The 27039-nt window shown below is 41.0% G+C and overlaps 1 protein-coding gene across 3 annotated transcripts in view; it reads right to left on the reverse strand.

The window, feature by feature from the left end:
- Positions 1–27039, reverse strand: part of usp13 (ubiquitin specific peptidase 13) — a 104102-nt gene that overhangs the window by 55596 nt on the left and 21467 nt on the right. For all 3 annotated transcript variants that reach the window (XM_041216032.1, XM_041216023.1, XM_041216042.1), the window contains exons 4-7: positions 20032–20153; positions 12266–12408; positions 10147–10331; positions 46–140 (exon numbers count right to left, since the gene is read on the reverse strand). In XM_041216032.1, the coding sequence (XP_041071966.1) occupies positions 46–140; positions 10147–10331; positions 12266–12408; positions 20032–20153 (545 nt within the window). The remainder of the gene's footprint in view (positions 1–45; positions 141–10146; positions 10332–12265; positions 12409–20031; positions 20154–27039) is intronic.

Consider the following 27039-nt stretch of genomic DNA (forward strand, 5'->3'; position numbering starts at 1 on the left):
ATTTTATTTCCTCATCAAGTGCGAGTGGTGATATTTTCTACGCACCTTTTGCATTTTCAACATGTCGATACCAAAGTGCATCAAGTGTTCTGCAATATTTGCATCTAGTACTGCTTCCTCTTCATCAAATGAGTATACATCTGCATAGTAAACAAAAATACAACTATGATACAAGATTAGATTTTATTTTAAATTACACTTCTGCAGGTGTGAAAAAATTAAAAGTGCACTGAAAGAAAATACCACTAAAAAGGGCATTCTCCCTATTGCTTCTTTGATGATTGCTGCAATATATTCATACATTATGAGCTTGCACAGTGCACAATTAAGTCATAACAGCACAATCCTTGTGGATTGTGCCTTTGCAGAGAAGGTCTGGTTTCTGTCAAGGTTCATCCCAAGCAGTTGTGTGACACAGGATTCTTTGCTCTACGGGCTGTTCCCAGGGACACACACTGAGACAAACATTAACTGCAACTGGAGGATCATCAACTTGGTGAAAGACTCTCTTTGGTCTGCCCGAAACTTGTTGGTCTTCCAGTCCGAAGAGTTGTCCCCGACCGAGTGTTGCAGACGGGCACATTCCAAGGTCCAGGACCATGCGCTGAGGGATGCACTAAAGCGTGGGGCAGCCGCCGCAAAGGCGCAATGGGGAAAGGTCGCTGTCTAAGGCCTTTCTGCACCGAGGGGCGGGGAAAAGTATAGACCCCTCGGTCTGTACGGCTCACAATGAATGTATGCATTGAATACTAATTGTATTATAATTGTATTGAAGCACCTCAGAGTGCAACATGATGTATGTTGATAACTCCAGTACTATTGCACTGTCTGTAATGACCATGTTGAAATGATTGTAATATTCATTGATTGTATTGAAACACCTCGTGATCCATGTGTAAAAGTTGAATCTGATTGTACTTTTTGTGATGGCTATTTAGAAATGTTTTGTAATGTTCTTCCAGATATTTTATGAATAAAGTATTTTTTCAAAAAAAAAAACACATGAACTAGCCATCTTTGGTGTCTGGTTTCTTTCTCCGTGCTGCTCAATATGTAACAAATTTTAGTGACCAAGATGGGATGGGAGTCCACAAATATCAGCAACGAATGGCAGCAGGGACCATGATGGACAGAACCAGCCAACTCTCAGTGACCTGCCTGCTGGGGCGGCAGAGATTTCAACTGGAATGTGTGGTGCATCACACGGTCATGCTCCCGCAAGGCTGTTTGGAGCAGACTAGGCCTCTGTCACAAATCCCTTGGAACTGGAATCAAAGGAGAAGACTACAGCGCCAGAAAAGGGAGGGAAAAATAGGGTTTTCTATTGATTTTTTGGCATTGTCAGATAGTGTCTGGAACCGTCTCCTCAGTCGAATAGGCTCCTACAGGGTCCTAATGTGCAACTGATTAGTCTTTCATATGGTTAAGAGGACATTTATAGACTGGTTTTGGTTGAGTTTGCTCTACTTAGGCTACCTCAGAGTTATTTTATCATAAATACTCATGTTGAATCTTTTCTGCCTCACAGCAGAGGTGTACAGTTTGAGACCCTGTATCACTGTTACAGATAGCCGCAGTGACAATTTACTGTATCACTGTTGAACTTTGAAACTGGACAACATAGCTGTGCCCATGACATACATCAGAATGCTTGGAACATGCGAGGGGGTTTGAAAGCCATTCAATTCCCATATTGAAAGAAGGGATGTGTTTTTCAGAGCTAATGATATTTTGAAACTTGAAGATGAAAGTGGAGAGGCCAAGATTCAGAATTATGCAATTCTTGAGCACAAGAGGACAATTTTGCAAATGGAGATTGGCCTGGAAGCGTATGGTATGCTAACAAACCTTCTTGCTCCCAACAAGGTAAAAGATGTACTATTCAAAACAGTCATCGTAAGGCTGGAGGAATATTTCAACCCTAAGCCAGTAAAGATAGTAGAAAGCTCAAAATTTTGAACCAGGAATCAGAAAAGAAGTGAAACATTAGTGAGTACATTGTGGCACTGAAGAATTTATCATTACATTACAACTTTGGAACATTCTTACACTGCACATTATGAGACAGATTTGCATGTGGATGGGTGGACAAAATAACTCAATTGAAATTACTGAATGCACAAAATATTACAATTGAGTTAGCATGTAAGACGGTTCATTCATGGAGACGTCAGCATGCTCAGGAATGTTGTCCTATGCAAGTGACTAGTACAGCTTCTTTCTACACACAGAAGGTTTCTGCCAAGTCTAAATTGGAGACACCTAGTCAGAAGAGTTCTAGAAATAACAGATCAGTGACTTGTTACCGCTGTAATGGCAACCATGACACAGGCATGTTAGTACAGAAATTGTAGATGATTTAATTGTTAAAAGAAAGGCCACGATGGCCAGAATAGAAAAGAGAACTCATTCCAGTGTAATGGAAAACAGCAACATCAGCAGGGTGGAGTTCACAATCTTGAAGTTAATTCAAGATGCTTAATTGAAGAGGAGCAAGGGATGTAAAGCATTTAAGCCACTAGCAATCACTCAAATGACAGACACTTTTACACAAAGGTGTTGCTAAATCATCAGCACACTAACATATACGTCTTATGAGAAAAGGTTAGACAGGTTAGGCCGTATCCGGTTGGAGTTTCAAAGAACGAGAGGTGATCTTATTGAAATATATATGATCCAGATTAAAAATAAGGGGTCTCCCATTTAAGATGGGGATGATGAGAACTTTTTTTTTCTCAGAAGTTCACTAGTCTGTGGAATTCTCTTCACCAGAGAGCAATGGAGGCAGGGTCATTGAATATTTTTAAGGCTGAGTTATATAGATTCTTGATTGACAAGTGAGTCAAAGGTTATAGGACGTAGACAGGAAAAAAGAGCTGAGACCACAATTAGATCACCCATGATCTTATCAAATGGTAGAGCAGGCTCAAGGGGCCAAATGGCCTATTCCTGATCCTAATTCGTATGTCGTATGTTTGAGACAACTGCAGATTGCTCAATGTGTAGAGACATGAATGAGAGAAAAGTCAGTGCTGTACCTGAGAGCACAGTTCAGTTGAAAACCTAATCATGTGAGGTGTTTGAAACATGTCAACAAATGGAGTGCATTGTCCAATACAAGGTCAAGTCTCTCAAGCTGCCCATTATTGTACCAAGATATATTAACAAACCAAGGTTAATCAGCAAATACTGGCTTTGTAAGCTGTGATACAAAACCAGTTTATTGCAAGGCTGGTTCCTTATACTCTCAATCCTAGGTTGAAGAGGAGCTAGACTGAAATGGTGAGCTACTGAAAGCTGATCATAGTGATTGGGCAACTCCAATTCTAGTAGTGCCCAACCAGACAAAACCGTAAAGACGATGCAGGGCCTATAAAGTCACAATCAGCCTGTTTGTGGATGATGAGTCGTATCCATTACCAACCTCCCAATATTTGTGTGCAGAGTTAGCAGGATCCAAGCTATTTGCAAATTGGATTTGTCTCATAGCTCAACATGGATTAAGAGAGTCAAGAGGAACTCATGCTAAACATACAAAGGGGTTATACTCCTATGGAAAGCTGCCGTATGGTGTGAAGCCTGCTCCAAAAATTTTTCAAGCTACCATGGATAAGATGCTGCAAGGAATGCTTCATCGTGACTGCAACAGAAGAAGAGAATCTTCAAGAGGTGGATGTAGTGTTAATAAGGTTCAAGTTGAAAAGGGGTAAGTGTGCTTTCATGCAATTGACTTAATGTACCTTGTCTTGAAAATCAATGAAAAGAGGCTACAGCCAGTGAAAGAAAAGATAGAACTATAGTCAATACCCCAAAACCAAAGGATGTATCTTTGCTTTAGATGTTTTCTAGGCATGGCCCAATATTACTCATAATTCCTGTCTCAACTTGAAACTGTGTTACCTTCACTAAATGAGTTGTTGAAAAAAAATGTGAAATAGTAATGATCTAAAGCATAACAAGGTGCTAAAGATGCATATAAGGGAAGATTGACCAGTGAAGCACGACACATTCATTGTGACACAAATCACAACCTGAAGCCAGCTTCAAGATGCTTCAAACTATAGAGTTGGAGCAATGGAGAAACTAGAAAAGTAGGGGGGAAGGGAAGGGTAAAACTCCAAGAAGTATGACTAATGGGAAACAAAGCAGCTTAGCATGTGGGCGGATGGATTCAACTTCATGGAAAATTATGAAAAAACCGAAAAGAAAGGAGAGGCTATTAAAGTCCCCAGAATACAAAATAGGACAGCGTGTTTGGAAAGGGCTAGGAATCTAACTTCAAGCACATCAGATAAAGGGATGACAATGAGAAAGGGGATGGGAAATACAGGACTGAAGGTGTTGTATCGGAATGCATGCAGTATACGACAAGGTAAATGAGCTTGTGGTGCAGATTGAAATTGGCAGGTATGATGTGGTGGGCATCACGGAGACATGGCTGCAAGGGGGTCAGGACTGGGAGCTAGATATCCAAGGATATACATCCTATCGAAAAGATAGGCAGGTTGGCAGAGGGGTTGTAAGTAAGAAATGAAATTAAATCAATAGCAAGAAATGACATACAGTCAGATGATGTTGAATCTGTGTGGGTAGAGCTGAGGAACCACAAAGGTAAAAAAATCATAATGGGAGTTATGTACAGGCCTCCGAACAGTAGTCAGGATGTTGGGCACAAGATACACCAGGAGATAGAAAAGGTGTGTAAGAAAGGCAAGGTTACAGTGATCATGGGGGCTTTCAATATGCAGGTAGACTGGGAAAATCAGGTCGGTAGTGGATCCCAAGAAAAGGAATTTGTGGAATGTCTATGCGATGGCTTTTTGGAGCAGCTTGTGGTGGAGCCCATTAGGGAACAGGCAATTCTAGATTTAGTGATGTGTAATGAGGCAGATTTGATAGGCGAGCTTAAGGTGAAGGAACCCTTAGGAGGAAGTGACCATAATATGATAGAATTTACCCTGCAATTTGAGAGGAAAAAGCTGGAATCAGATGTAATGGTGTTACAGTTGAATAAAGGCAACTACAGAGGCATGAGGGAGCAGCTGGCCAGAATTGATTGAGAGATGAGCCTAGCAGGAAAGACAGTGGAACAGCAATGGCAGGAGTTTCTGGGAGTAATTTGGGAGACACAGCAAAAATTCATCCCTAGGAAGAAGAAGCATACTAAAGGGAGGACGAGGCAACCATGGCTGACAAGGGAAGTCAGGGACAGCATAAAAGCTATAGAGAAAGCATACAATGCGGCAAAGAGCAGTGGGAAACCAGGGGATTGGGAAGCCTACAAAGACCAACAGAGGACAACTAAAAAAGAAATAAGGAGGGAGAAGATTAAATATGAGGGTAAACCAGCCAGCAATATAAAAGAAGATTGCAAGAGTTTTTTTTAGACATATAAAAGGGGAAGAGAGAGCAAAAGTGGACATTGGGCCGCTGGAAAATGATGCTGGAGAAGTAGTAGTAGGGAACAAAGAAATGGCAGAGGACCTGAATAGGTACATTGCGTCAGTCTTCACAGTGGAAGACACAAATAACATCCCAAAGTTCAAGAGAGTCGGGGGGCAGAGGTGAGTATGGTGGCCATTACCAAGTAGAAGGTGCTAGGAAAACTGAAAGGTCTGAAGGTGGATAAATCACCTGGACCAGATGGATTACACCCCAAAGTTCTGAAGGAGATAGTGGAGGCATGAGTGGTGATCTTTCAGGAATCACTCAAGTCAGGGAGGGTCCCAGCGGACTGGAAAATCGCTAATGTAACCTCCCTGTTTAAGAAGGGAGTGAGGCAAAAGACGGGAAATTACAGGCCGATTAGCCTGACCTCAGTCGTTGGTAAGATTTTAGAGTCCATTATTAAGGATGAGATTTCAGAATACTTGGAAGTGCATGGTAAAATAGGGCAATGTCAGCATGGTTTCATCAAGGGGAGGTCATGCCTGACAAATCTGTTAGAATTCTTTGAAGAGGTAACGAGTAGGTTAGACAAAGCAGAGCCAAAGGATGTTATCTACTTGGACTTCCAAAAGGCCTTTGACAAGGTGCCGCACAAGAGGCTGCTCATTAAGATAAGAGCCCATGGTGTTAGAGGCAAGGTACTAGCATTGATAGAAGATTGGCTGTCTGGCAGGAGGCAGAGAGTGGGGATAAGGGGGTCCTTCTCAGGATGGCAGCCGGAGACTAGTGGAGTTCCGCAGGGGACAGTGTTGGGACCACAACTTTTCACTTTATACATTAATGATCTAGATGAAGGAACTGAGGGCATCCTGGCTAAGTTTGCAGATGATACAACGATAGGTGGAGGGACAGGTGGTATTGAGGAGGTGGGAAGGCTGCAGAAGGATTTAGACAGGTTAGGAGAATGGGCAAAGAAGTGGCAGATGGTATACAAAAGTGGGGAAGTGTGAGGTCGTGCACTTTGGTAGGAAGAATAGAGACATAGGCTATTTTCTAAATGGGGAGAAAATTCAGAAATCTGGAGTGCAAAGGGACTTGGGAGTCCTAGTCCAAGATTCTCTTAAGGTTAACTTGCAGGTTGAGTCAGTTGTTAGGAAGGCAAATGCAATGTTGGCATTTATTTCGAGAGGACTAGAATATAAAAGCAGGGATGTGCTGCTGAGGCTTTATAAGGCTCTGGTCAGACCACATTTAGAATATTGAGAGCAATTTTGGGCCCCGTATCTCAGGAAGGATGTGCTGGCCCTGAAGAGGGTCCAGAGGAGGTTCACTAGAATGACCCCAGGAATGAAAGGCTTAACATATGAGGAACATTTGAGGAGTCTGGGTTTATACTCGATGGAGTTTAGAAGGGTGAGGGTGGATCTGATTGAAACTTACAGAATACTAAAAGGCCTGGATAGAGTGGACGTGGGGAAGATGTTTCCATTAGTAGGAGAGACTAGGACCCGAGGGCACAGCCTCAGAGTAAAGGGAAGACCTTTTAGAACAGAGATGAGGAGAAACTTCTTTAGCCAGAGACTGGTGAATCTATGGAATTCATTGCCACAGAAGGCTGTGGAGGCCCGGCCATTGAGTATATTTAAGACCGAGATGGATAGGTTCTTGATTGGCTAGGGGATCAAAGTTTACGGGGAGAAGGCGGGAGAATGGAGTTGAGAAACTTATCAGCCATGATTGAATGGCGGAGCAGACTCAATGAGCCGAATGGCCTAATTTCTGCTCCTATGTCTTATAGTCTTACGGTCTTATGATCAGTCATGTCATGGATGACAGTCAAGAGAAACCCATAGCATTTGTGTCACGGACGCTCACCAAGAGTGGGCACAACTATGCACAGATAGGAAAGGTTTCATTTTCAGAATCAAAAAGATCCACCAGTTTTACTAGGTAGAAATCTCACACTAGTAACAGATCATAAACCCCTAGTAGCTATTCCAACATTGGCAGTGTCAAGGATGCAGTATAACTACAACATACACCTGCTGAGCTTTTGATGAAGGAAGGCAAGGCTGAGGAACACATTTGAGTCTGGTTCTACCAAACTTGACTGTTAAAGTTGAACATAAACAGTTGTCAAAAATGGCAGTAGGAAACAAACAAAAGGGAATGCAGTTTCAAGCAAAATGAGCATCTACATGTTCCAAGCCCCGCTCACAATATGGGAACTGTGGTAGAAGATTGTGGAACCAAAAGATAGTTGGTTGAAAATGATGGAAATTTGAGAAATGTTTATGTGCAGCACATGATTCCTGCAAGGGCTGAATCAAAACACGAGTGCGATCCATTTGATCACAAGCTCATCCCAGAGTTTGAACCAGTTCAGACTCAGTGTCTAAAGTATCAATTTCCGAGAAAGAAACAGGATCTTCTTAAAATACTGAGACAAAACCAAACAGTTCAAACGGTTCTACATCAAGAATTCTAAGGAGATCAGGAAGATTGCATAAACCAGTTAATAAATTTGATTTGTAAATGTAGTTCAAAGAGAAAAAAAGAACCAGTTGTAATTAGGCCAAGTGTGCATATCCATAATGATTTGTTTATTTGCATCTCACTGTTGAAATTGTATAATTAGTGCAATACAAAATAGTTTATTGAAGAGAAACAAAATAATTAGAAGGTTAAGCAGTGTAATGTATTCATATATTATGAGCATGCACAGTGTGCAATGGCATAATAACAACACGTGAATTGGCCATCTTTGGCATCCGTCTTCTTTGTTAGCGCTACTTAATCTGCAACAATTGTTGTCACTTGTCACCAGCCTGACATTCACATCTGCATCTGCGCTGATCCAGGTTTGAAACATTTGTTAAAAACTTTGAGCAGCTTTTTATGACTCCACCACCAAAAATGTCACCGTGAAACCCTCTCCCACTTTAGTGGGATGCCTTACAGCCATTTAGTGCTCGGAGGAGAGACCACATCTAGAGAAGTGTGTGCAATTTTGGACTTATATAAAAAATTATATATAATTGTTTTGGAAGCAGTTCAGAGAAGGTTCACTGGACTCATTCCTGAGATGAAGGGGTTGTCTTATGAAGAAAGATTGAACAGGTTAGGCCTATACCCATTGGAGTTTAGAAGTATGAGAGATGATCTTATTGAAACATAAAAGATCCTGAGGGGACCTGATGGGGTGGATACCTGGAGGATGTTTCCTCTTGTAGGAGAAACTAAAATTAGAGGACACAGTTTAAATATAAGAGGCCTCTTATTTAAGACAGAGATGAGGAGAAATTTTTTCTCCAAAAGGGTTGTTGGTGTATGGAATTCTCTTCTCCAGAAAGGTTGGCGGGCAGGCAAAGAGCCCAGGTGGCCTTCGCATTTATCATGAAACCTCATCTATGGACGGGATGAAGTTTCATGAAGTGTTTATAAATTAAATTATGTTTTTAATTAAAGTACATTGACATGTCCCAGCTCATGTGACACTTCCTTAAAATTTTTAAAAATCACTCTAATCACCCTGAGGCAGCTCTGTGCCTCAGGGAGATTTATGCGCTCTTTCGTGCCCATGCAAAAGAGCGCAGGCCCTGACTCAGCCTCCTCCCCCCGCCTGCACAGGGAGCGCTTCTGGGTGTGTGTCACGCTGAGCAGGCCTTAATTGACCCACCCATGCAAAATGGTGGCACACAGCGGATCGCAGGCGGTGGTAGGCTGCGTGCCCACCTGCATTCGCTCCCGACCAACCCTCCTGACGGGGAGAAAATTCTCCCATTGATATCTGCATTAACTAATGAACATAGGAACAGCAGCAAGCCATCCAATCTCTCAAGATTCTTCTATCATTCAGTGAGACAATGGTTGATCTGTATCTTAACCGCCGACCACTTGCCTTGACTCCATTCCTTTTATACCTTTGCCTAGCAAAATGTATTAACCTCAGACTTAAGATTATGAATTCAACTAACATCTATTGCTTTTTGTGGGACAATATTCAACACTTCTACAACCCTTTGCATGAAGATGTTTGCTCATTTCTCTCCTGAATGACTTGGCTCTGATTTTAAGATTTCTATGCCCTAGTCTCACCAACAGCAGTAAACGTTTCTGTCTGCCTACCTGACAAAAGATCACTGAGCTGAAACATTAATTCTGTTTCTCTCTCCATTGATGCTGCATAACCTGCTGAGTACTCCTAGCATTTTCTGTTTTCATTACTTTGTAAATCCATGTTGATTTCTCTGATCAGCTCAAATTCCTCTAAGGGCTCTGTCACTCTGCCCTTTATTATAGATTTCTATAACTTTCAAACAATGGAGGATTTTAAACAATTTTATTCTTAAGCCTGTTATTTAAATAGAATACACAATGAAGAACATACACAATGCAGCAATTTCACTTGAAGAAAACTTTGAACACTCATCACAACACCATCATTGACTAATGTTTTCTCTTTCAAAGAATAAACTGGCTATTCTTTTGTTCTCAATTTTGTTTCCTGACAATTTCTTTACAGAAATTAAAATCCTTTGCACACTTAACATTGTTTTGCATTGCTGAATGGTCACTCTGTGCAATTTCAATTTTGCATTCAGCAAAAAGAATGAAAAGGCAACTTGCAATTTCAAAATACATATTTCAGAGAGCTCAAAAAGGTCCATTTTACAATCAGTGCCAGAAGATATGAGATTATCATTTAATAGATTAGGCCCTCAAATAATATCTTATTATTGAGGAGGATGAACTAACCTGCACCATCCGGAGTGATGGTTCCCAATTTAACTGCCAAAGGGTAACGTGTCTCACGGTAATGTTCCAGAGCATGTCCATTTCCACCACTGCCATCAAAGAACCATTTTCCACACAATATGGTGCCATCTGTCAGGTTTAGCCAAAGATTCTCTCTCAGGTCACACCAGGCACACTTCCAGCCACTGTAAGAAATTGTGTGAAAGTACAAGAGATGACAAAACACTGTTGTAAATCACAGTGAAGTTTCTTGATTCATAAATTAACTCAATGATTATAAAAAGATCCTTGAAATATGTTCAATAATCTGACAGTGCTGTATCTGTGCAAAGTCCAAGTCCATCAAACACTTTGGAACACTTTTGGAGTCATTTAATTAAAATATATAAAATACAAAATTGATGTATACCATAATGATATTACTCATGAATGATAAAATGATAACAAAGTTATACCCTATCTACCGAGCTCCAGGACAGTGTATCTGGGGGGGTACCCTAAAGATGTTTTGGGTACTTTCCAACTAGGGTTCTAGAGGTTCCCTGAAGGTTCCCAGATAAGGACTGCATGACAATTGCCCAGGAAGCTCAGACTTGCTTTGGGCAATTGCCCTGCGCTGGGAGCCATCCAAAAATGCAAATAGCAAACTTTAGATAGTTCCAACTATCACACAGCAATAGTTACCCAGACAAAGTTAGAAGAATTAAAGCCTCTTCTAACTTTTGGATAACTATAGCACTGATCAACCCTGATCCCCCCACGGGACTCCCCCAGCCCACCCCAATACCCCGCCGACTACCATCTAACCCCCACCCCAGGCCCAACTCCTGACACTACACCGCCCCCCCAACCAGGATCAACTCCCAACTAACCCCCTAGGTCCGACACACGATCACCAACCCCCAGGTCCAATTCCCAACATCCCCCCCCCGACCCAGGTCCAACTACCGACCACCAGCACCCCCCAAACTCCTGACTCCCCACCCACCCCCTCTCCACCCCAAGCGGCCTGACTCCCAACTCCTGACCCTCCCCCCAAATCCTATCCGCTGATCTTATAATCTTACCTTCTCCCTAGCTTGTCAAAGACCTTTAAACTTGGCTGGATCTTTAAACTTACCTGGTTTACTGCACCTAGTGCCATAAAAAAGGGGACTTAGCTTACTTACCTGAGACTGAGTTGCCCACAACTGTTGGCCCCATGAGCACGCTGCACTACACTACACAGATCTCACCTGGCCTGAGTCAGAAGGTTGGGCAAGATAGATCACCTGGACTTCCAGGCAAGTAATTTCGAGCAGAGTGGCAACATGACTCAATTGCCACTCCACTGAAGTTACTGCCCATTATTCTCTTTCACAATCATAACAAGTGCCAATTACTTCACAGACAGTAACCCTCAGTAACAGTTCAGCAGTGATAGCACAGAACTGTCAAGCCTCAAGGAAAAGCTATTGAAGAACTGGTACACTGGCAGTACCACAACTCATCAATGTTGTGCAAAGTTATAGTTAGACAGTGATGGAATATAGTAACATTATTTGGCAGACAATAGTCTACCATCAGAAATTGAAGGCTCAAGCTGCACTCCAGAAATATGAGCACAAATCACTGTCAGTGTTGCCTTTATTTGGATGAGACATTAAACCAAGGCTCCATGTGCCCTCTCACGTGGATACAAAAGAATCTTTGACATTTTTCAAACAAGAGAAGGGAGTTTTCCTGGCCAATCTTTATTTCTCAACCAACATTGTTAAAATAGATTATCTGGTCTTATCTCACTGCCATTTATTGAACCTTGCTATGCTCAAAATGGCTATTACATTATACCTCAAAAGTACTTAATTGGCTCTGAAGCACTTTGTTCTTTGGTCATAAAGCCACGATATCAACAAAAGTTCTTATTTCAGGCAATTGAGTTACAAAACAATGCGAGTAAAGCTACTGAAACAGCAGCTGAGTATTACCAATTTTAAATGGCATCTTATTTTACCTCATCATTTTTCTAAAAAGTCCTTATAAATATATATGATTTTATATCTGAACAATATTCAAAACAAATAAAAATGAAGACTGACTGAGCCAAAGCTATGCATTCATTGTAGGGGAGGTAGTTAACCTGGGTGGGATTCGGACTCCATTGTCCAGTTGTTGAAGATTGTTCTCATGTTTTGAGCCCTTAAGTTCTTCTTCCCATGAATCAGAATCCTGTCTTCTGTATGGAGACCTTGCAGCAAGGGCAGCATCGCATGCTATTGTCACCTGGTGGGATTGGAATGAGCAAAAGAATCAAGTTAAAATAATGACTCAATAAAGTTTCTCAAAATAAAATGAGCAACTTAAATCAAAAAAACTTTAGGAAGTCACCCGGAGACTGCGCTCCAAGATAATATATCAAGGTAACTTTACAAGATCACCACTTTAACAGTGCTGAGCCTTCATGTCCACCGAGACATCTGTACTGTAGTGTTCAGCACCTTTTGGTAATCGATTGACTACTGACTCATTTTAAATATGACAGTTTTCACAGATACTGAGTCAAGTTAAAATGATACCATACTTGCAGGATGGTCTCAGATCTCTGCTATATTTGCTGAGCTCAGTGATATGCTGCAATTAGTTTAGCTTTCCTTAGTGGCAAACAAAAATAAAAATAAAGATCAGAGCTCCCACTTTACAGGAGCCTTGTCGTCATTTTAGAAGTGAGGTTCCAAATTGCTGGAACCTCAATCTTATAACTACACAGTGATATCAATGTTGCATCTAGGGACTTGTGAAGATCATGCCCAATGGTTTATGTCCCTGCAAATCAAATAGCATGATAATAAACACTTCAGATTGAGGTGTAACACTGAGAGGCAATAGCCCTGTAACTTCTGAAAAGCCTCAAATTAACTTTAAAAGTTTATTAAACATCTTTTTAGTGGCTCTGGCAGCTATCTGGCAGCAAATACATGAGCAGAAAAAGGAGCAAGAGTGAAGTTGGGATATAAAAGAGCACAAGAGATGAGTCAGAAGATAAAAGCGCACGGGAAGGAGCAAGAGAGGAGCTGTGAAATAAAACAGTGCAAGAAGGAGTGAGAGAGGAGCCACGAAATTGAGCAGCATGAGAAGGAACGAGATAGGAGCTGGGAGATAAAACAGCACAAGAAGGAGCAAGAGAGGGGCCAGGAGGTAAAAAAGCGCAAGAAGGAGCAAGAGAAGAGCTGGGAGATAAAAGAACGCAAAAAGGAGCAAGAGAGGAGCCCGGAGATAAAACAGAGCAAGAAGGAGCGAGAAAGGAGCCGGGACATGAAACAGCACAAGAAGGAGCGAAAGAGGAGCCCGGAGATAAAACAGTGTGAGAAGGAGCAAGAGCGGAACCCGGAGGTAAAAGGCTGTGGGAAGGAACAAGAGTGGAGCCGCGAGATAATGGAGTGCAGTGCTGCTTATGGGTCTCAGTGGACTGACCAGATTTGGAGAAAATTAAGTGCACCATCTTAGGAAATTAGGTAAGTGATTGCTTGGTGAGTGTTTTACTTGTCTTGCTCATATATCTTCTAAATACTGGTACAATTTATTGGTAACTGTAAGGTTTTCTTCATCATAAGGTTTTTGCAATAGCAGCAGTAAAGCTTATTGGGAGTAGTAGGATGTATTAATTAAAATCAATAAAAATTAAAAAAATGAATAAAAATAACTAAAACTTTAAAATAAAATAATTAAAATAAATGCCTAAAACACAAACTTGCATAATTAAGTAAAATATAACTTTTAGTTGTAGGTGGTACTAGGTTTTAATAATCACAATAAATTGCAGTATATGTAGGAATTATTCTATGTTAATTAAGAATGTAATTAAATTAAAATCACTAAATAACATAAAGAACTATTGCAAGACAGGTGTTATGTTGCAGCTGTGGAATGTAGGATCTTCTGGATGCCAGGGTGATCCAGGGCAAACATGTCTGCAGAAAGTGTAAGCAGCTAAAGGATTTCCAGATCAGGATTATTGATCTGGAACCCAAATTGCAGACATTGCGCAACATAAAGGAGGGGGAGAAATGCCTGAACACTTCGTTCCAAAAGACAGTTGCACCTCTTAGAATACAGTTGTCTGTTTTCGACAGCGGTGAGGGACAGGAGGATGTGACTGAGTGAAGCAGTAAAGGGACCAAGTAAACAGTTGTGGAAGAGACTCAGATTTTGCAATTGTCAACAGGTACAAGGTACTTGCTTTTGGTGTGGATGAAAGTAAAATCTGCAGGGTGGCTGAGCAGACCGGATGTGGCATCATGGTACGAGAAGCCGTTCAAGAAAGGGGAGCAAAAAGGAATGTAGTGGTAGTATGGGACAGTATAGTGAGGGAGGTTGGCACTGTTCTCTGCAGCAAAGGGCAAGAGTCCAGACAACTGTGTGATCTGCACAGTGCCAGAATTCAGGTCATTTGCTCAGGGCTGGAGATGAAATTACAGTCAGAAGGGGAGGATCGAGTTGTCATGGCACATGTAGGTATCAACGACATAGGCAAGAGAAGAGGTTCTGCATAGTGTAACAGAACTATCATATTTTTCCTGATATTACTGTGGAATACTTTAAAGCACGCTTATGTTTGTGTGTCTGTATGTTTGTGTGTGCGTAAATAACTTAAATAAACAGGCTCTTAGACTGCAAGGTTTGAATCAAAGGGGTTAAGTGTAAAAACAGATATTTGAAATGCTAATGGACAAGCTAAGTAAAATGCATTTGCATTTTTAGATAAGGGGAGAGGTTGTTGGCTTTTCAAAGGGACATGGTAAGATGGTTGCAACTGGCAAGATAAATAAGGCAAAGTTCTTATGTTGATTTTCCCAAAATTGCTGGCTATAATGATAACATAAAAGATTTTTATATTCTGGGAAAAGTAAATTCCAAAGACAGATGGAAACAATGTGATTTATAAATTGAAAAGAGGGAAATATATTTAAAGGAGGATGGGAAGCTATATGGGGGTGGCCATGTGAGATCTTGACTGTGTGAAACAGACTTGTGAAGAAGCAGTGTTTGCTTGTTCCAGAGTGCAAGGTTTTTTAGAAGCTTTGGAAGTCCATTGTCCAGAGACAGGAGAAGAGAAGTTATGGAATACCTCCCTTACAGCAACATTGGGTGCTTGTGGTAATCTTGCTAGACGTTTTATAGATTAATAATCTATTTTGGATTGTTGCCTAAAAGGAGTGTGTGGTTCGGAGTCTAATTAAGTATAAATCTTGTGGGAACTGTTATAAAACTAAATGTAACTGTGTAACGAAAATCTTATGTGTTTAAGTTTTATTTTCTTTTGTTAATAAATGTTTTAATTTCATCTTTAAAATCTCTAAAGGTGGTAGTGGACTCATTACTTCTGGCTTTCAGTGCACAAACCTTCTCATAATAAATACAAATTGCAAAATCATTATGGTAGCGTGGCCAAGTTTCCCTTTGGGATTTGGTCAGCCTGGCATATACCACCTGCCATATCATAATAATAGTCAGTACGAAAAGCTAGGCACCAAATTAAGAACCTCAAAAGGTAATAATATCTGGATTACTACCTGAGCTGCATGCAAACTGGCATAGGGCAAGTAAGATTAGGGAAAATAATGCTTGGCTCAAAGACTGGTGTGGGAGAAGTGGGTTTCAGTTCATGGGTATTGGCATCAGTACTGGGGAAAGTGGGGGCCGTTTCATTGGTGAGACCAGTGTTCTAGTAACCGCATAACTAGGGAAGTAGAGAGGGCTTTAAGCTAAATAGAGAGGGTGAGGGATCAAGCTTGGGTAGATGTAGCAAATCAAAGGGTAGAGTTAAGGCAGGAAAAATAAAATAGTGATATGAGAAATAAGGGTCGAATGGCAGGAAGGGAGAGAGAGAAAAAACCTAATAATAGACAACGGTCAAGACTATATGTTACAAAGATAACAAAAAAACAAAACTTAAGGCTCTGTATCTGAATGCATGTAGCATTCATAACAAAGTAAATGAATTGATAGCGTATATTGAAGTAAATAAATATGATCTGTTAGCCACTACTGAGAGGTGGCTGCAGGGTGACAAAGAATAGGTCCTGAATGTTGAGGGGTATGTGACATTCATGCAGAATTGGAAGCCAGGTAACAGTGAAAGGGTAGTACTGTTAATTAAGGATAGCATTGGTGCAATAGTTAGAGATGACCTTCAGAAGATTGGGATGTATAATCGTTTTGGATAAGGATGAGAAATAGTAGGGGAAAGAAGTGACTAATGAAAGTGACCTACAGGCCCCCTAACAGTAACCACAATGTATGACAAAGCATTACAAGAAAAAATATTGAGCACTTATGATAAAGGGGCAGCAATAATCATGGATGATTTTAATGTACGTATGAACTAGAAGAATCAGTTTGGCAGTAGTAGCCTGGATGAGGAGTTCATAGAATGCTTTCAAGATAATTTCTTAAAGCAGCACGTTCTGGAACTGACCAGAGAGCAGGTTATTTTAGACTTGGTATTGTGTAATGTAACAGGATTAATAACCTCAGAGTAAAGACACCCCTAGGTAGCAGCAATCACATGATGATTGAATTTTACATCCATTTGAAAGGGAGAAGAGTGGGTCTAAGACTAGTATTTTAAACTTAAATAAGGATAATTATGTGGGCATGAAAGCTAATGTCACAGGCTTGCTGAAGTAAACTGGGATACTAGCCTAGAGGATAGATCAATAGGGAAGCAGTAGCAGACATTTAAGCAGTTATTTCAGAATACACAGAACAAGTATGTTTCTACGATAAAGAAAAATCCTAAGGGGAGGACCCACCATCCGCATTTAACTAAAGAAATTAAGGAAAGCATCAAACTTAAGAAAAAAGCATATAAACTGTGCAAAGGTGAGAGGCAGGTCAGATGATTGGTCAGAATATAAAGAACTGCAGAGAATGACTAAAAGGTTAATCAGGCGAAAGAAATTAGAGTATGAGAGGAAGCTAGCTAGAAATGTAATAATGGATAGAGTTTCTACAGATACTTAAACAGGAAAAAAGTAAGTAAAGTGAATGTTGGTCCTCTAGACAGCGAGAATGGGGAGTTAATAGTAGATAATAAGGAAATGGCAAAAGAAAGGAAAAGTCTTAAAAGGGTGGCTAAGGAGGTAGTGGATGTGTAGATGTTAATGTTCTAAAATTTGCTAGATTCTGGAAAGGTTCCATCAGACTGGAAAGTTGCAAATATAAGAAGGGAAGGAGGCAAAAAAATAGGAAACTATAGGCCAGTTAGCTTGGTGTCTGTTGTGGGGAAGGTGTTCACTTTCTTCACTAGAGAGGATACAAAACACATTCCAACAATAGCTGCAAATCAGGAGGTGGAAGGGGGTGAGGAACTTGGTGAATTAAACAACTAATAGGGAAGCAGTACTGAGCAAACTGTTGAGCTGCGGGCTGACAAGTGTCCAGGTCCTGATGGACTTCATTCTAGGGTCTTAAAAGGGTGGCTAATGAAGTAGTAGATGTGTTGATATTAATGTTCTAAAATTTGCTAGATTCTGGAAAGGTTCCATCAGACTGGAAAGTAGCAAATATAAGAAGGGAAGGAGGCAGAAAACTGGAAACTATAGGTCAGTTAGCTTGGTGTCTGTCGTGGGGAAGGTGTTTGAATCGAACGTTAAGGAGGTTATAGCTGGGCATTAGAAAAACTCAAGGTAATCGGGAAGAGTCAGCATGGTTTTGTGAAAGGGAAACCATGTCTGACCAATTTATTGGAGTTCTTTGAAGGATTAACATGTGTTGTGGATAAAGGAGAACCTGTGGACGTACTGTACTTGTATTGCCAGAAGGCATTTGATAAGGTGCCACATCATTTTATTGTGGAAAATAAAAACTTATGGTGTAGGGGTAACATATTACCATGGATAGAAGATTGGCTGGCTGACAGAGAACAAATAATATGCATAAATAGGTCTTTTTCTGATTGGTAGGATGTGACGAGTAGAGTCCCGCAGGGGTCTATGCTTGGGCCTCAGCTTTTTACAATTTATATCAATGACTTAGATGAGGGGAGGGAAGGCATGGTAGCTAAATTTGCTGATGACACAAAGATAGGTAGGAAAGTATGATGTGAAGAGGACATAAGGAGGTTGCAGACGGACATTGATAGGTTGAGTGAGCTGGCAAAAATCTGACAGATGGAGTATAACGTGCAAAAATGTGAAGTTGCTCACGTTGGCAGGATAATAAAGCAGAGTATTACTGAAATCAAGAATGACTGCAGAATTCCAAGGTGCAGATACAGAAAGTAATTAAGAAGGCTAATGGAATGCTATCCTTTATTATGGGAGGAATTGAACATAAAAGTAAGGATGTTATGCTTCAGTTATACAGGGCATTGGTGAGGCCACATCTCGAAGACCGTGTGCTGTTTAGGTCTCCTTTTTTAAGGAAAGATGTAATTGCATTGGCAATGGTTCAGAGGAAGTTTACTAGATTGATACTTGGAATGAGCGAGTTGTCTCATGAGGGCTTGTTTCTATTGGAGTTTTGAAGAGTTTGGAGTAATAAGACCTGAATGGTCTCAACAAGGTGGATGAAGAAAGGGTAAGTCTTCTGCGTCAGTCCAGAACTAGGGGGTACCATCTTAAAGTTAAGGGTCACCCTTTTAGGACAGAGATGAGGAGAAATCTTTTCTCTCAGGTGGTTGTGTGACTTTGGAACTCTGCCTTAGAAGGCTGTGGAGGTGAGATCATTGAATATTTTTAAGGCAGAGGTAGATAGATTCTTGTTGGACAAGAGAATCAAAGGTTATCGGGGGTAGATGGGAATGTGGAATTTTAAACAAACAGATCAGCCATGATCTTATTGAATGACGGAGCAGACTTGAGGGGCCGAATGGCCTATTTCTGCTCCTACTTCGTATGTTTGCATGTTCTATCAACAGCTTTCTAGACACCCTGCCTACTGTGGCATGCCTTTTTCAAGATCACTAGTTAACATCCGGATCAAGATCTTCCAGCACATCTGTCAAGTTAAAGACAACCCTGCCTGCAGGGCAAAACTGTGCAGTGCGCAACAGACTTCTGCAATCTTCACTACTTTGGTAGACAAATACTGCAAAATGATCCCTCGCCACATCCTCCCATAACCTGCCCAGGCAACGGAAGCATGATTTGAGCACAAATGTCCTCTCCACCATTTGTCATAGTCACCTGTGTACACGGTTCTACCTTTCCTGTGATGTGTTGGTGGTGATGTGGGAGGCAGTGATGCAGAAGGGTTTCATCAGTACTGGCTACAACGGGTACATTTTGTCTCCTGCAATCCATCAGCCTCCTTGTTCTTTTGCGCTTAACAAGTCAACAATGTTGGAATGACAAAAAAAAATGAAAGTACCCCGAGCACTTCCTCAATACTTTGCATTAACATACAGGATGTGCAGTTGGGCATCATAGCCTATCGTAACATTCATTTAACAGCTCACAGATATGCTATTCCACAGGGCATGTCCCCATTTTTCTAATGGGTGATCTCACTTACATTTTAAATCGAAGCTATACAACTTCTGATTTAACAATTTGTTCTCAGTTAGTTACATACTTCCCAGAATAAAGAAATCTCACACATATTGACATCAATTTAAAACATTTAAAACTACTTCACAATCTACAGATCTTCAGGTACTTGGTTAAGACCACATTCAGAAGATATACAGGAACCTTGTTAAATTTGACTTGTGTATTAAAAACTGTTTCCTTAAATTATACACCACAATTTTGCTGATTTTTAGATCTCTTTTTGAACAAGATTAAGATGCTCAGGCTGAAAGAGTTGTACTCCTTTCCTCAAGCTTCTCTCTCCACTCCAAATGCAAGTAATCTTGAGAATATCAGAGATAAACAATATATTCTGCTGAACACACTCACTGACCAGTGCTGGCAATTCTTCTATGTTCGGCAAAGGAATTTCATAGTGGTCAGGAAATATAACAAGTTTAGCTTCATCTTCATATTCATAATCTTCATTGTTGATGTCTTCATTCTTCTCCAGTTCTGAGAGAGAGAAAAGCAGGAATAAAACTTTAAAAAACAGATCACTGCTGTAGATGCTTACCTGAAGATTAATTTATTCAAACCTGAATTTTTGAGAGAAGGGATTCACCCTCCCTCCACACTTCAAGCAATATATACAAGCTCCATTAGGAATTGAAATATGCAATTTATACATGTGGTTTAAATGTCAATTAGAAGCTGATACAAGATTCAATTATGATTTTGATTTACATTTTGAACTAAAAGTGGATGTCACTTCAGTAAAGAAAGAATTATAACGATAAAGAGATAGAATAAGATAATTAATCTCGTCAGGTTTTATTATCTAAAATATGACATCTCTGATGAGCATTGCAGCTGCTTTATAAATGGAACAAAACTTGAATGAATGCCCACAGGAAATAAACACATATAACAACCTGCAATTTTAAAGTACACGACCATTAAAGATCATCTATAAGTTTCCCTTTCTATATACCTTTGATGACAAATCATATCAAAAGAAACATATACAGTTCCAGAAGCCATGGCTCCTACCATTCTGACTTCAATTTGTAATAAAAAGCTGCACCAGTTCAATATATACAATTCTTCCCTATTTTCCAAATTACAACAATGATTTTTCACAGGGTGGTGACAAATCCAAAGGTGTTTTTTTTTTAATTTGTTCAGGGGAAGTGGACATCTCTGGCTAAGCCAGCATTTATTGCCCATCCCTAATTGGCTTGTTCAGGGGGTATTTAAGAGTCAACCACATTGCTGTGGGTCTGGAGTCACATGTAGGCCAGACCAGATAAGGACGGCAGATTCTTTCCCTAAAGGACATTAGTGAACCAGATGGGTTTTTACAACAATTGGCAATGGTTTCATGGTCATCATCAGACTTTTAATTCCAGATTTTTTTTATTGAATTCAAATTTCACCATCTGGTGTGGTGGGATTCGAACCCCGGTACCCAGAGCATTACCCTGATGCTGGGCTAAACTAAAAGCAAAATACTGCGGATGCTGGAAATCTGAAATAAAAACAGAAGGTGCTGGAAAAACTGAGCAGGTCTGTCAGCAGACCTGAGAGAGGGAGAGAAACAGAGTTAACATTTTGAGTCCACTTTGACCCTTCTTTGTATTCTCTGGTATACTAATCCAGTGAAAATACCACTATGCCATAATGGAGAAAATTAGCATTTGCTTCTGTCTGCAATGACTTACAAATATTAATATTCAACATCTGCTGACCTATAATTAGGCACATGGTTTACACAGGGAGTATTTTGATGCAATTTTGCCAAATTATTAAGATATATCTCAATTCAATACTGCTGCGATCAGAGCTGCGGTCCTTAATTGCTTCAGATATAATGAAAACTGGGAGTATCTTCTCATTTTTCCTTTCCTGCTGTCACTATCAAACTTAAAAGGGAAGTAATAGAGGACTGAATGGGACTGTGGGTTAGCACTCTACTTCAACTTTAGGTCCTTGGCTCAGAACCAGTCCAAGTCAAGTGTTTGGGATGAAATGAGTCAGTTAGCCCCAATCTACTCCTGATTCACATAGCAGAAAACTGTTCATAACTCAATATTAAATTAACTGGATGTGTTATTTATGTGAAGTATATATCGGATGGACAAAGCAACTGTTTTGCACCCCATCCCAATGCAGTTGACCTGAAGCCTGATTTGTTTTCATGATCAAATTAACTTACATATAACTGCCAACCTACCAGCACTCATCATGCTCCAAGAGGCAGCTCATTGAGAAATCAGGAAATACAGTAGACATGACACTACTTAAAGCTGAGGTGCATTTACTGGTTAGTGAAAAATCAAATTTCTGAAGCAGCAGACAGTATTACTTCATCCAGGACCCTAGCATTGTTCCCAGGACGTGGCTGCACTGCAGCAAAAAGCTAAATGGTCTCACAAGGACTGACAAGGTAAGACTCTCTTTCACATCCTTCTTATTCTTTGCATTACCCTGCAACACAGTACTTTGGACCCAGGACTATAAATCTTTCTCACTCCACTTTCTGTGTCGCTAATCTAATCACAAAGGGCAACTTTGGTGGACTTTCTTCTACTTGACCTTACACTTACATTCCCCTTTCGACCACACTTGCTGATGCATCTTCATACCACATACAATATGCTAAGATACCTCAGACTTCTTCAAAACCGTGAATAGTCCCATTCCCGCCAGATGGAAGCCTAAAAATTGGCCTCGAGCCATCAACTGAAACTATTTTGGTCATAATTATTCCTGCAGTCAATTTGTAACAAATCTAAATCTATACCAGACATAGCCCTTTTTTTTTATGCCAGCACTGAATTTGTTTACAGCACAATGCTCATTCAACTAAACAGCTGTCCTTTTTTGTCAGGCTCAGCCAACAAATACACTTTACTGTCATCTGAAGACGTACATATGTTTGAGTGGATGGTAATTAAGCTAAATTAGCCTGCTGACAGCACATTGGCATCATGAACCATCCCTTCATTTCAAAAGGAAGATGCTTTGCAGCCCAGCCCCTAAATTTGAAGTGGCAAGCAATAGACTGTTACTAAATGACAACATACTATTTTTATGAAAATGACGTGTTCATAAGAAAGCTGGACCCATAAAAGGAAACATTACCACAGCAATCAAATATTAATTATGAATCATGTGTGGGAAAACTCCAAGGCTGAAAGATGACATGTCAGCCTGGGCTGAACATTTGTTTTTCTTTAAATATGTGTTACCAAATATGACAAAAATTTCCTTCAAAATAGTAATTTTCATAAAAGTCAGAAGAACCATTGCAATGTTTTATTTAAACCTCCTTTTCCAAAAACATGACCCAACCGAGTTTTTGAAAAATAACATATTTTGATAACTGCTAACTTATATCTGATACAGAATGACATTTTGTGAAAGTCGAGATTAGAATTCCTTAATTAAAGTCTTTTCAACAAATTTGTTCACATTTTTAGAGAAGATGCGCTTCCATAAACTTACTGGGGCCTCAGAGGATCAGATTTTTTTTTAGCGGAAGCTAATTTGTTTCTCTATACCCAGGGATGTTTATTACACATACCTCCAAATCTATATTATCGAAGCTTTGCATATGTACATAGTTCCCGTCTACCACAAGTCAAACTAAATATTATCTCAGGCATCATATTTCTGATTGAGCATCCTGTGTCAGAGAGATATGTACAGGGGAGGGGAAAAAACCTCAAAAACATGCACAACCTACTTTAAACATAACAGACAGGAGACCATTACACTTCTTTGGTTAGAACTGCTCATTTTCAAAAAGTCAAATTATACCTGTGTATGGTTTTGAAAATTGTTTCTACACAAATTGCAAGATTAATCTAAGTACTACAGCCAAGCATGGGAACATGTCCTTGCATTCAGGTTTGGGGCCTGCCTACTTGGAGGCAAGCAGCTGCAGCTGAAGTTTCACATTTCCAACAGGTACAGCTACTGTTCTATGGGGTAAGGCTTATATTTCATTATTTTTTTCATTCATGAGATGTAGGTGTCACTGTCAAGGCTAACATTGATTGTCCATCCCTAATAGCCCTTAAGAAGCTGTTGATAAGCTGTCTACTTGAGCCACTGAAATCCATGTGGTGTAGGTACTCACAAAGTGCTGTTAGGAAGAGGATCTTCTGAACTCCAAAAGAAGGGTCATATTGGACTCAAAACGTTAACTGTTTCTCCCTCTCTCTCAGGTCTGCTGCCAGACCTGGTCAGTTTTTCCAGCACTTTCTGCTTTATTTCAGAATTCCAGCATCCACAGTATTTTGCTTTTAGCTTAACCCACCATCAACATTCTGGAAGTTATCATTGACCAGAAACTGAACTGGACCAGCCATATAAATACAAGAGCAGGTCAGAGGCTGGGGATTCTGTGGTGATTAACTCAACTCCTGTCTCCCCAAGCCTGGCTACCATCTACACAGCACGCATCAGGAGTATGATGGAAATCTCTCCACTTGCTGAATGAGTGTAGCTCCAACGACACTCAAGAAGCTTGACACCATCAGGAGAAAGCAGCCCACCACTACCTTCAACATTTACCCTTTCTCCATAGACGCACAGTGGCAGCAGTGTATACCATATGCAAGATGCATGGCAGCAACTCGCCAAGGATCCTTCAACAGCATCTTCCAAACCCACGACCTCCACCACCTCGAAGCATGGGAACACAACCACCCGCAAGTTTACCTGAAAGTCACACACCATCCTGATTTGGAACCATATCACTATTCCTTCACTGCTGTCACGTCAAAATCCTGGAACTCTTTTTCTAATAGCACTGTGGATGCATCTACACCAGATGAGCTGCAGCGGATCAAGAAGGCACCACCACCACCTTCTCAAGGGCAACTAATGATGAGCAACAAATACTGGCCTTCCAGCAACACTCACCTCCCACAAAGAATGAAAAAAAAATGCTCTGGCTACAACGGGATAGACAATGGCATTCCCACTGAAGTAAACAATGGAGGAAAGGCACTGGGGCAAGAGGAGAGAGTGTTGAAGGCTGCCAAGTGATCAAGGAGGATGATGACAGTCAATGCATCACATTAACCACCACAGGGAATGTTATTTGTGGTGAAGATTAGATCTGTTTCAGTCCTGTGGCAAGGACTAAAAACCTGATTGGAGGTTTTCAAACACAGGATTGCAGGATAGACAAGCATGGAAGTGGGAGGCAACAACACATTCAAAAGAAAAACAATTACCTGGAAAAACTCAGCAGGTCTGGCAGCATCGGCGGAGAAGAAAAGAGTTGACGTTTCGAGTCCTCATGACCCTTCGACAGAACTGGTGGGAATGCCATTGTCTATCCCGTTGTAGCCAGAGCATTTTTTTTCATTCTTTGTGGGAGGTGAGTGTTGCTGGAAGGGTCATGAGGACTCGAAACGTCAACTCTTTTCTTCTCCGCCGATGCTGCCAGACCTGCTGAGTTTTTCCAGGTAATTCTGTTTTTGTTTTGGATTTCCAGCATCCGCAGTTTTTTTGTTTTTAACACATTCAAAAGCTTTGGAAAGGAAAGCGAAGTTACAGACAGGGTGAAAGTTTGCAAGGACAGAGGTTGCATGGTCAGCACTTTACTGGGAATGGAGTAAAGAAAGTGAGAGGTAGGCCTTAAGAGAAATGAGTGAAAGAGGTTAGTTAAGAGCTAGGACAGGGAGGAGCCCAGGGTCAGGTTTGGTGGGAAAGGGAAAATGGAGAAGCAACATAGTGGATTCTCTCAATCTTAATGACAAAGGAATCTATGGATTCCTCACATTTGCTGTTGGAGAATAGGGAAGTAGAGGAAAGCAGTTTAAGGAGATGGTTGGTAACGCTATCTTGGGGGAATAGGCAATTTTGGAAGAAAAGTGCCTGAAAGCACTTGATGATGTGGTCCAGCAAGATCTGATGATGGATGGCTACTCTAATTGTGTACCAGATATACTCAGTCTGCAGTCCTTGGGCTTTATCTTTTATCTTTAATTTATAGGATGTGGGCATCACTGGCTTGACTAGCATTTATTGTCCATTCTTAATTGCCCTTGAGGAGGTGGTGGTGAGCTGCCTTCTTGAACCTCTTCAGTTCCTGTGTTGTAAGTACACCCACTGGAGTTACAGGATTTTTGACCCAACGACAGTGAAAGGATGGTGATATCCATGTCAGGATGGTGAGTGGCATGGAGGAGAACTTCCAGGTCGTGGTGTCCCATGTATCTGCTGCCCTTGTCCTTCTAGATGGAAGTGATCGTGGGTTTGGGAGGTGTTGCCTAAGGAGCCTTGGTGAGTTTCAGCAGTGCATCTTATGGATGGTACAAAGTGCTGCCACTGTTCTTCGGTGGTGGAGGGAGTGAATGTTTGTGGAAGGGGTTACAATCAAACAGGCTGCTTTGTTCTGGATGGAGTGTTGTTGGAAGCTGCACACATCCAGGCAAATGGAGAGTATTCTTTCACACCCCTGACTTAGGCCTTGTAGATGGTGGACAGGCTTTGGGGAGTCAGGAGGTGAGTTACTCACCACAGGATTCCTAGTCTCTGACCTGCTCTTGTAGCCACAGTATTTATATGGCTAGCCCAGTGTAGTTTCTGGTCAATGGTAACCCCCAGGATGTTGATAGTGAGGGATTCAGTGATGATAGTGCCATTGAATGTCAAGGAGCGATGGCTAGATTCTCTCTTGTTGGAGATGATCATTGCTTGGCATTTGTGTGGAGCAAATGTTACTTGCCACTTGTCAGCCCAAGCCCGGACATTGTCCAGGTCTTGCTGCATTTAGACATGGACTGCTTCTGTATCTGAGGAGTCACGAATGGTGCCGAACATTGTGCAATCATCAGCGAACATCCTCGCATCTGACCTTATGATGGAAAGAAGGTCATTGATTAAGCATTGATGGTTGGGCCTAGGATACTATCCTGAGGAACTCCTGCAGTAATGTCCTGGAACTGAAATGATTGACCTCCAACAACCACAACTATCTTCCTTGTGCTAGATATGATTGAAACCAGCGGAGAGTTTCCCCCCTGATTCCCATTGACTCCAGTTTTGCTAGGGCTCCTTGATGCCACACTTGGTCAAATGCAGCCTTGATGTCAAGAGCAGTCACCCTCACCTGACCTCTCGAGTTCAGCTCTTTTGTCCATGTTTGAACCAAGGCTGTAGTGAGGTCAGGAGCTGAGTGACCCTGGCGAAACTCAAACTGAGCATCTGTGAGCAGGTTATTGCTAAGCAAGTGCCATTTGATAGCACTGTTGATTACCCATTCCATCACTTTACTGATGATTGAGAGTAGACTGATGGGGCAGTAACTGGCCAGGTTAGATTTTTCCTGCCTTTTGTGTACAGGCTATACCTGGTGTTATGATCCCCAGCTGAGGTT

The sequence above is a fragment of the Carcharodon carcharias genome, chromosome 2, assembly GCF_017639515.1.
Source record: "Carcharodon carcharias isolate sCarCar2 chromosome 2, sCarCar2.pri, whole genome shotgun sequence".
Lineage (NCBI taxonomy): Eukaryota > Metazoa > Chordata > Chondrichthyes > Lamniformes > Lamnidae > Carcharodon > Carcharodon carcharias.